The 11,436-nt window shown below is 41.4% G+C and overlaps 2 protein-coding genes across 2 annotated transcripts; one reads left to right on the forward strand and one right to left on the reverse strand.

Annotated features, from left to right (window-relative positions):
* Nucleotides 1-17: 17 nt before the first annotated feature.
* Nucleotides 18-1,508, reverse strand: BATDEDRAFT_84709 (uncharacterized protein; the record flags this gene model as incomplete). Its single annotated transcript, XM_006676237.1, has 7 exons — nt 1,165-1,508; nt 974-1,058; nt 834-876; nt 593-712; nt 343-476; nt 131-225; nt 18-35 (listed from the first exon to the last, which is right to left on the reverse strand). The coding sequence occupies exons 1-7, from the start codon at nt 1,489-1,491 to the stop codon at nt 18-20; spliced, it is 822 nt and encodes a 273-aa protein (XP_006676300.1). The 5' UTR covers nt 1,492-1,508.
* A 924-nt stretch (nt 1,509-2,432) lies between these two features.
* BATDEDRAFT_34029 (histone acetyltransferase NGG1) lies at nt 2,433-5,092 on the forward strand. The gene is made up of 4 exons (XM_006675665.1): nt 2,433-3,453; nt 3,518-3,760; nt 3,819-4,496; nt 4,566-5,092. The coding sequence occupies exons 1-4, from the start codon at nt 2,470-2,472 to the stop codon at nt 4,857-4,859; spliced, it is 2,199 nt and encodes a 732-aa protein (XP_006675728.1). The 5' UTR covers nt 2,433-2,469; the 3' UTR covers nt 4,860-5,092.
* Nucleotides 5,093-11,436: the final 6,344 nt, after the last annotated feature.

Below are 11,436 nucleotides of genomic sequence, written 5' to 3' on the forward strand. Positions count from 1 at the left end.
GTGGCAAGTCTTTGCATTTACGTTGCAATAAGAATCTAAACCAACATCAAATGGCAGTTTCAAAATGGAATGGTCAGGTTATATTCAAATCATACGGCTTAGCATTTTGTGTAAATACAAGAAAACGTACCAGCCATGCAATAGTCATGTAAAATAAAAAGATGGGATATACTGCCAAGATTCGCTTCTTGTCCAGATTGACATTTCCCATGAAATTAAGTGATGCTATCGAGATTTCAATCAACAAAATACACGACACGTCGAGGTAAGCTTCCATCAGTGTACCTTGACATATGTAGCATTAAACCAAGCATACTATGCAATAAACTAATCAATACTTACCAAATGTAGCCCATGCAAAGGCGGCAATGACTAGAATGAATTTCAAAAAGAAAGGCAAGACCCAAGTGATAATACTGACTGCAACTAATGGAAAGATGCAGTATCCAAGCACACACACACTTTGAAAAAACGATCTACAAATCAAAGTAAAAATAAATACATAAGCTACAATACACTACAGGACTCCAACAAAAAGAGTAATGCATCAATACGCCCATATTGGGGATCAAATGTGTTTGGATAGTCATACATTTTACCACCAAGAAGCTTCGAGTTTACAGTGACAACAGCAGATCCAAACCAAATGATAAAAAATGTCGCTGAAAACACAGCGGGACCTTGATCAGATCTAGCAGTGATGCTCAATCGACTACAATATTTCACAGATGATATGAAGAGTGTGAGAAATTTCATATTAGCCATACAGTAGATACTATAAAATGTAGCACACCACATATAAATCTACAAATAACTGATGTGTATATACTTACACAGAAAGAGCCAAACATAGCAAAAGCGGACCCCACCAGTCCCCTAAAAACCGTTTAAAAAGCATATTGATGACAAATTGGTTAAATCAATCACTATCAAAGAGTCGGATCGTACATACAAAGCCATGGATTAAACTCACAGTCACGCAAAATATTTCTATCTCCTTGACTAGCAGGAAGCAACACTTGTTTGACTTTTTTACCAATATTGTTCAGATCACGCATCTGGAATCAAGACAAAATACAGGTGATATACAAGTTGATGAACATCCAAGTCGAATATTAAAGCGTATAGTCATGGAAAACATAGCATTAAAATGAAAGCACATACAATAGTAACTGAAACAGGTTCATCCAGCGTGTTTCCAATAGAATGAGTAGCATCTGATCCAGAGCCAGAGCCGGAGCCGATGGAGCCAGACAGGCCATGAACAGTGGTGGCTGGAGCAGCATGAGTAGAGCTAGAAGAAGAAAATCCAGTAGTATTACCACCTAAAGGTAGTTTTGTAGATCCAGAAGCAGAAGTAGAAGCTTCAACAGGAACATTGATGGCATACGAGTCTGAGAATGGAGAAGCATTGGCAGTTGGATGAATATCCTGACTACGGTCATCTTCTAGTCGAGCATAAGCACCATTTCCAGACGGCCACTTTGACATGGTTAATATTAAACAATGTTTTGAATCAGATCCGAACTTGCAGAATAGAGTTGATGGAATGCAAGACGTTCAAGTCCAAATCGGGTTTCACAGTTGAAGACAAGGAATGAGAACGGATGAAATTTATTTATATTTCAACTGCATTTTGGCATCTTTTGATAGCACCAAGTAGACTGTTGCAGCTTAAAACCTAGAGTCTTTGATTTGTAAAACTGAAAGATGGCTTTAGGTTAGCGTAGACTCTACAAGTGGAATACTGAAGCTCGCGTCAGAACAAGATCAGCAGATAGTCATCATTAGACTAAATGAGGAACGTTGTGCTATATTGCATCAGAAGGATCAACAAGTCAGATTGTCACTGTGATGTAGAAAACACAAACGATGGATATTCTTGCCATTCAAATCAACAATTTACCGATGTTTGTAAAATAACATCACCAAGAAAATACATTTTGAACTAAACAATCTGATTGCAGTAGACTGACAACATTTTTGAGCAGATACACTTGATGTATGCGGAGCAACAGGCAGAACACATTTCATTTGATGAATCGTTGATACTTGTGGATCAAAAAGGACACAAAACACATTTATGGATCAAGAACACAATGTTAAAGGTTAAACAATGAATTCACACCATGTGTCACAAGCAATACTAGATTGTCATGTAAGACAGTGTTGGCAACTACAAACTGAACACTTGATAAAGACGACGCGAACTTACAGTCCATGCAAGCTTACAACTCCAACTCTCTTCCTCAGAGTTTCATGGTGATCGTCTCACAAACAACACACCAACAAGTACGGTTCAATTAGATTACAATTACTTTCTAAATGCATTATTACTCTGAGACTGTCGACAATTTCTTGTTTTTTTGCCCGTTTTCTCGCTGCTGTACAAGGAAAAATCGCAACTTGTAGGCTTGAATTGCTCCAAACTTGTCAGGAATCAGCTATTGGAACCTTCATACCACTGCCATGTCCTCATCGATTCCTATTATAAGCAGTACTACACAATCACAGACTTCTATTACAACTTCCTCTTCCAAGTTTCTTGAGCTGCCGCAACTGTCGTTGGAACCATTAGAGATTCCTTTTGCCAACCCTGCTGTTCCATTATTGTATTCTGCATATATTGATCCTTCTGCTAGTCTATCCACTTCTACTAGTACTGTCTCCACTACTGGTGGTGGTTCTGCATCGGTCGATACCTTTCCTGGAACTTTATTTACTCCATCTCATATAGATGGCAATACCTCGCACACAACTGCCGCTACTTCAATCATTACAAAACCTATTCCATCTGTTGCTGCCATGTCCTCTCTACATGCTGAGCTGGCTTCCCTGGCCAATTTGGCCACACAAAGAGTCTCTAGTCTACTCTCTAATCAAGTCAGTTTGTCTGAATGGCTAAATAGAGTCGATCCCCATCGCACTCTCAGGCGAGATATTGAAAAGGACAAAGGTGAGCGTCGATCTCGTTCCGTAAAGCTCAAGATGCCCACTACTACTGCTGGTAATATTACTGCCCCATCTACATCTGCCATTGCAACCGCTGCTGCTGTTGCATCTTCCGGTGGTGTTCATAATGACCGGAGAGGTGATTTGTCCTCGCAAGTACTATTAGGCTTATCGTCATCTACTGCTTCGCGTTCAAAGGCTACAGCAAATGGTCTTGGTGCATTGGGTTCATCAACACCATCTTCCGATATTCAAATTAAATCAGAGCCTTACTCTGCATCCATCTACAATCCCAAAAAACGATCCTATGAATCAGACAAGCCTATTGCTAAATCTGGAGGCGAAAATGGTTCCATCAGACTGGCCATCACTCAAAATGGCATAATCAAAATTACTCCACCTGTAAATATTGCTGCTGCTGCTTTGGATCAGACTATGCTTTCTTCCAGCACTCCTCAATCTTCATCTACTTTAATACGTACTGATCGAGAGCGTAAACTAGTAAGTTTCACTTTATTATCACTTGGTTGATGGATCTTGTCTAAAACAAATGATGTTTGAATAGAGCAAATCACATAGCATTCAAAAGGAGCGTAGTCGACGGCGTGGTACATCTACTGCTGCTAGCGTAAATGACGATGCATCTACTCGTGGCACTCCTGAGCCTGAAATTCGCCTCAATCTTGATGGAGATTTTTCGACTTCCAAAGCGCCTCCAAACCAAGTTCCCATTGCTCAATTTTGGGCATTTTTTGAACAGTATTATCGAAACATGACAGAGGATGACTTGCGAGCATTGAGCCAAAAGGTAACACTTTGATGTCACAGTACAAAAAGTATATTGATTTTTAACCATGTTTTTTTAGGGTGATGATGTGACACCATTCCTTATTCCTCCACTTGGAATCCATTTTACAGAACAATGGCATGCAGAAGATCAACGCATATTTGCCATGTTTGAAGAGGGGGCGACCAATCCAAGTTTGATGGCCAATCGCGAGTACATTGAAATAGATGAAGTCATTTTTGAGGGCGATATGATGCTGGGTACACTGAGCGAGCGTTTAATGAGTGCCCTTGTTCAAGAAGGCGTTGTTCCTGATATTAAATTCACGGATGATGATGATGATATGGGCGGTACAGGCACAGGAAGCAAAGTAGGTAATGGACCTACAAAAACGTTTCTATCAGGTGCAGCGAGTGCGTTGGGGTTAACTGGAACCACAGCGTCAGCGAGTGCGGCAGCAGCAAAACATCGAGCTCGAGCAGATCTAGCAGTATTTGAAGATCGACTGCGACTTGAATTAGGGTTTCTTGGACTAATTGATGCTCCTGATTCAGAAGGCGCTGAAAATGTTCAAGATGATGAAATATTTTCGGAACTGAGAACAAAGCAGGAAGAGCTACGGGAACAAATGGCAATGAATTCTAGACGCAAGAAGCGTGTACATGATATTGCAGAGAAATGGATGGGATGGCAAGAATACAATGGGCTATTGGACGAAATCAACAAGAATCTTGAGCAAGGATTTGCAAAACGATTGGTGAGTTGCAAGATTCCAGTATTGATTGTTTTAGTTATTGCAATGCCTTATATTTGATTGATATTGTAGAAGTCGGGCAAATCACGAAAAGGCAAAAAACAAATCAAAGATCATCGACCTGTATCTGAATCTCTCTTGTCTGCACTAGAAAGCCGAAAGAAACTAATTCATGGAGTTGGAGATGTGTTTTTTCCTGTCGATAAATTTCTTCCCCCAACCGAATCCATCTTTAATCAGCTTTCACCAGCCGATGCGCCTTATGACACGGCTTTGCCAGATTTTGCCAATGCAAGTCCAAAATCTATTTCAGCCAGTGCACCTGCTCTATCTACTTTATTCGAAGACTTTAAAATCCCGTCTTGAATTTTGAATAGACTAGAGAGCATAGCGCTTGATTTGGTTCGTATATCTAAGAGTAGCGATATTGGGATTAAATACTTTTTGTAAATAATACAAGGCATGATGGTATTTGAGAATTCACTTTTGGCTATTGTATGCTATTTCAGCTACAACCGTATTCACATAAAATGGATCACTTTTGTATTGATCTTTCAGTGATTGTCCTGAAATAAACAATGATTAAATATTTATTGCGCATTCTTGGTAGAAATTAGCTTGGATATTCTTGATGTGTCAACACAATATCCATCATATGATGCACACAATCAAATTATAAGTTTAAATTGGAGTTTTTTGGCATAGCCATGCATTGTACGATTACCAGACTTGTTCATTGCAACACAAATATTGGGTTTGACTGTTGTTTTCAACACAACTTTTGTATCCTAAAAACTGATATATTCTAGTGCAAGAAAATAGTCTCAGGAATGCAGACTTGTTTTCATGGCAGTCATCCAATGTTTGATTTAAATGGAGGAAAATGAAGATTGAACAAGTGGAAATTACTGCAATGTAAACATCCGTTTACTTTTATACAAGAATGAGCACCGAGAAAGACTAGTAAGCTTTGCCACAAGTCGAGAGGGCGTAATTTTGACTAGTAAATGTGGTGAAAACTGGCACTCAACATGTCATGAGACTGGCGGTTTATTATGTAGTTTGGCATTCTTGTGTTTCATTTATGTAATATGCTGCAAACTTGCTTGCATGTCAATACTTGATGGATGGCAAGGAATAAACTCCGTCGACTGAAAATTGGCTACAGTTTGTGGCACAATAGATCTGAAGATACGGCGAAGTAATAAAAGCAAAATGGTTTCATTTTTGGAGATGACCGGCTATATCAAAAAGTGCCATCTATAAGGTGGCGAACAGTAGTAGATTAGCTGGGATGGAAAACACAATGACGAGCAAATCAAAGCACTACAATTCCAAACATGCATCGCGACTCTTCAAAGCAGAAAATCGGTTACCAAAATCAGCGAGTAGCCCATGTGGTTGTGGCCTATTACACGGTTTTTGCAACATTTTTGATTGCAAATACAGAGTTTAGCAAAATATATTGGCTGCTGCTGCCTAAATTTCTGGTTGGGTTTGCATATTTTCCGTAGTGGCCATTCAAACACATTTTATAGTTTCTTGGACTCGTTTGAATAAACATCAAAAACTTACAAAAGCCTCTTTCTCTGCTACCGAGTTTCTACTGCAAAACACTCTAATAGTGCTTTATATAGCAACATCCTCTGCTGAACATACTATGATCGGCAATGTAAGTCATCCTCTATAATTTGCCTATTGGTTCAAGTGATTACTGGTTAAATCTATCATGTTCAAAGTATGGTGCATCTGTACGGCATGATGCAGCCATCAATTTCGATTTCATTTTTTGCAGCAAGTGATTATCCATTGCCGCCAAGGTGTTTAATATAACACTCGGTCGGTACTATTCAATGCACTATTTCCAGCTCTACTTTCGGTTGTGTTTCCATCAAGGACCACTACTGAGCATGCAGCCATAAAGTCTGATCTTTTGGAAGCCGTTTTGGAGAATGAATTGCCTTGAAGAGGCTGGTACTGCCACATTCACATCCACCTGAGATGCAGTGCTAAAATATACATGATTGTTGATGCCAGTATGCGATCGTTGGCTACTTGATGCATCAAGATGGTCGTTTTTGTCTTGACGGCTACAGCTACCAACCTTGCTATAAGCTTTGGTTGACGAGCCCTGAGCTGGTACATGAATTTACTAACATCTAATCAATGTAAAATATTACACAACAGATAACCCCAGAATCTACTCAAGTAGAAACCACTACTCATATGGACGGTGACGAAGAAGTCACCGTCATCAAAACCACTTTTATTGACCACAGTGGTAACAAGCGCATCAGCACTCGCACTCTGCGTTCCAAGAAGGTTTTGAATACTGTGCCAGTCAAAACCATCTTGACAACACGCACTGCTGAATCTTCCAGCAATCTGAGTGCAGACAACAGTCACGAATCGCATCCTCAAGTTGGCAGCGATGCTGAATCTGTAGCCACCACTATGGCTGCCAAAAAAACTACTGTTGTCGAAACTGCTTTTGAACCTGAAAAGCATAGCAACACTGCAGAAACCAGCGACTTTCAAGAAAAAGACGTATATCATGGTAAGACTCTTGTTCCGATACTTGAATATTCAGATTGAGAACAGTGCTGCGAATTTCTCGTACACATCAAGTCATTGTCATTTCCGCCTCAAGATATAAATTCCTTTATCACACTCCAGTCTCCATATGATCATGGCTTGACAACCCGTATTATTGAGCAATGCTTCAATATAGTTTTAATTCATCCAATTTGGGATAACCTGTTTTGGCCCCAACTCCAATTTGAAAACGCCGCTTTTGGGGGTTTGAGAGCACTTTGCAACACAATTATTGTGAATGCGGTACTTGTTCGGTTCTAATATTGCTTCCATAGATTTGAATAGCCACATTTAGATGTTGTTTTCTGCAAACTATTTTAATATTAAACTATTTTTCTCAATATTTAGTTTCTGCGACTGCTGTTGACTCGGATGCTTTTCAAACTGCCACTGCCAATGCTCCCCATATCTCCGGATCGACAGTCCAGGAATCCATTACCGCCTCATTATCCCCTCCACTTGCCTCTCATATCCAACTTACTGATCCAGAAATTCTCGACAGCACCAAGAAAACTATCATTTCTGCCTCATCTCCCGTCGCGAAATTGGAAGATTCAGAAAAAGCATCTTTATTCGAAAGTGTATCTGCTACCACTATTGAATCTTCTCAAGTCCCCATTGTAGATGCTACTATAAATACTCAAGCCATTTCCCCTGTTACTACTAAGAATACGATCCATGCATTTCCCTCCAAGGAAACTGTTAAATATGCCAATACCACTGCTACCACTCCAATAGACACTATTGATGTATCTTCCTTGAACGATAAACTTACTCTTCCATCTGCTCATGATGCAGGCCATAGTGGAAGCACTCTATTTAGCGAGGAATCGCTTCAAAGCCTCTCCAAAGACTCCGATGCCGACAAACCTTTCCAACATGTCGTTGATTCTTACAAGACAGGTAAGATTTATATGAGCCTTTTAATCAATAATTTTTATAAGCCATGGCAAGATTGCTTAGAAAAACTAAGAATTTCAATTGTTTTATCATTATCGATTGTCAAATTAATTAACTGTACTATTTATTGGTTCAAGGTACTGATGTCAACGCTGCTACTATTCCAACTACTGCATTCAAGAATGCCGAAGAATATGGGGAATCTGTTTTGGCTGACCCTCAGTTTGCTTTCAAGAAGCTTTCTGAACCCCCCAATGATTCTACTATTGAGCCACTCAAATCTCTCGCGACTGATAATTTTAAATCAGGCACCTTTTTTGCTGATAAACCCAATAGTCCTGGTATGAATCTGACTCAGGATACTACTGAAGCAGATGCTGCCACATACTACTCAGTCTTTGGAAGTAAGAGTGCACTTTCTCCAGTTACTTCAGACTATGTTGTACAACACGTTGCTGATCCCACCGATCATGCGCACCACCTTGTTGAGCATGCTGAAATGGTACAAGATGCTCATATTGAGACTCTTAAAGGTATGATTGAAACTGTTGTTGCAACAGAGCATATTGATGCGACTTGTTTGGGTTTTGTTGAAAAAATAACGATTGTTTTCAATACATCAACTCTAACAATACAATTAAAACTGTTCATTATGAATCCGGTTTAGCCGAAGATATTAAAACCGCTCATGCCAAAGAAATCCCGAAAATCTCAGACATGTCCAAACACATTCAAGATGTATATCCTGTTACATTTGTTAAAAATAACGATTCTGTAGAATATACTGGAAGTCCAATACTGGAATCATTGGATTCACATATCTTAAAAAATACTACACAAACCACTGAGGATACAGGCCATGCTATTGGTCAAGGTGCACACGCAGTTGGTGGTGTAGCCATTGCAGCTGGTACAGCAGTCGTAGGCGGAGCTGCAGTTGCAGGTACCAGCATATACAACAAACTGTTTGGTCGCAAAAAGAACACTGGAACTACCGAGACTACCGAGACCACTGAAACTACCGAGACTACCGAGGTTGTCGAAGTTGTTGAAGAAGCTGCAGACACTCATGTCGAGCACGTTGAACACGCTGAACATGAGATCGTGTCACCAGTCAAACAAACCGTTCATGAAATGTACGCAGTTGCATCCGAGACCGCTCCAATCGAGCATGTCAATGTCGAAGATGTGACCGAGACTGTCAAGACTGAAGTGGTTGCCGATGAACATATCGAAGCAACACATACCAAAGAAATCACTGATGCCATCGAACACGTTGATCAGATTGATCAGATTGAGCACGTTGAACACGTCGAACATGTTGCACATCCAGATGTGGTTGAGCACACATATGAGGCTGTTACTGAACACGCCAATGCCACATATGAAGATGTTCGTGAATCAGTCGAACACGTTGACACACCTACTAAATCTAGCACCGATTTGCACATTGTTGACACTGTCAAACACACTGCAGAAGATGCAGGCCATGCTATTGGTCAAGGTGCACACGCAGTTGGTGGTGTAGCCATTGCAGCTGGTACAGCAGTCGTAGGCGGAGCTGCAGTTGCAGGTACCAGCATATACAACAAACTGTTTGGTCGCAAAAAGAACACTGGAACTACCGAGACTACCGAGACCACTGAAACTACTGAAACTACCGAGGTTGTCGAAGTTGTTGAAGAAGCTGCAGACACTCATGTCGAGCACGTTGAACACGCTGAACACGTTGAACACGAGATCGTGTCGCCAGTCAAACAAACCGTTCATGAAATGTACGCAGTTGCATCCGAAACCGCTCCAATCGAGCATGTCAATGTCGAAGATGTGACCGAGACTGTCAAGACTGAAGTGGTTGCCGATGAACATATCGAAGCAACACACACCAAAGAAATCACTGATGCCATCGAACACGTTGAACACGTTGATCAGATTGAGCACGTTGAACACGTCGAACATGTTGCACATCCAGATGTGGTTGAGCACACATATGAGGCTGTTACTGAACATGCCAATGCCACATATGAAGATGTTCGTGAATCAGTCGAACACATTGATACACCTACTAAATCTAGCACCGATTTGCACATTGTTGACACTGTCAAACACACTGCAGAAGATGCAGGCCATGCTATTGGTCAAGGTGCACATGCAGTTGGTGGTGTAGCCATCGCAGCTGGTACAGCAGTCGTAGGCGGAGCTGCAGTTGCAGGCACCAGCATATATAACAAACTGTTTGGTCGCAAAAAGAACACTGGAACTACCGAGACTACCGAGACCACTGAAACTACTGAAACTACCGAGACTACCGAGGTTGTCGAAGTTGTCGAAGAAGCTGCAGACACTCATGTCGAGCACGTTGAACACGCTGAACACGTTGAGCATGAGATCGTGTCACCAGTCAAACAAACCGTTCATGAAATGTACGCAGTTGCATCCGAAACCGCTCCAATCGAGCATGTCAATGTCGAAGATGTGACCGAGACTGTCAAGACTGAAGTGGTTGCCGATGAACATATCGAAGCAACACATACCAAAGAAATCACTGATGCCATCGAACACGTTGATCAGATTGAACAGATTGAGCACGTTGAACACGTCGAACACGTCGAACATGTTGCACATCCAGATGTGGTTGAGCACACATATGAGGCTGTTACTGAACACGCCAATGCCACATATGAAGATGTTCGTGAATCAGTCGAACACGTTGACACACCTACTAAATCTAGCACCGATTTGCACATTGTTGACACTGTCAAACACACTGCAGAAGATGCAGGCCATGCTATTGGTCAAGGTGCACATGCAGTTGGTGGTGTAGCCATCGCAGCTGGTACAGCAGTCGTAGGCGGAGCTGCAGTTGCAGGCACCAGCATATATAACAAACTGTTTGGTCGCAAAAAGAACACTGGAACTACCGAGACTACCGAGACCACTGAAACTACTGAAACTACCGAGACTACCGAGGTTGTCGAAGTTGTCGAAGAAGCTGCAGACACTCATGTCGAGCACGTTGAACACGCTGAACACGTTGAACACGAGATCGTGTCGCCAGTCAAACAAACCGTTCATGAAATGTACGCAGTTGCATCCGAGACCGCTCCAATCGAGCATGTCAATGTCGAAGATGTGACCGAGACTGTCAAGACTGAAGTGGTTGCCGATGAACATATCGAAGCAACACACACCAAAGAAATCACTGATGCCATCGAACACGTTGATCAGATTGAACAGATTGAGCACGTTGAACACGTCGAACACGTCGAACATGTTGCACATCCAGATGTGGTTGAGCACACATATGAGGCTGTTACTGAACACGCCAATGCCACATATGAAGATGTTCGTGAATCAGTCGAACACGTTGATACACCTACTAAATCTAGCACCGATTTGCACATTGTTGACACTGTCAAACACACTGCAGAAGATGCAGGCCATGCTA

Source organism: Batrachochytrium dendrobatidis (assembly GCF_000203795.2).
Source record: "Batrachochytrium dendrobatidis JAM81 unplaced genomic scaffold BATDEscaffold_1, whole genome shotgun sequence".
NCBI lineage: Eukaryota > Fungi > Chytridiomycota > Chytridiomycetes > Rhizophydiales > Batrachochytrium > Batrachochytrium dendrobatidis.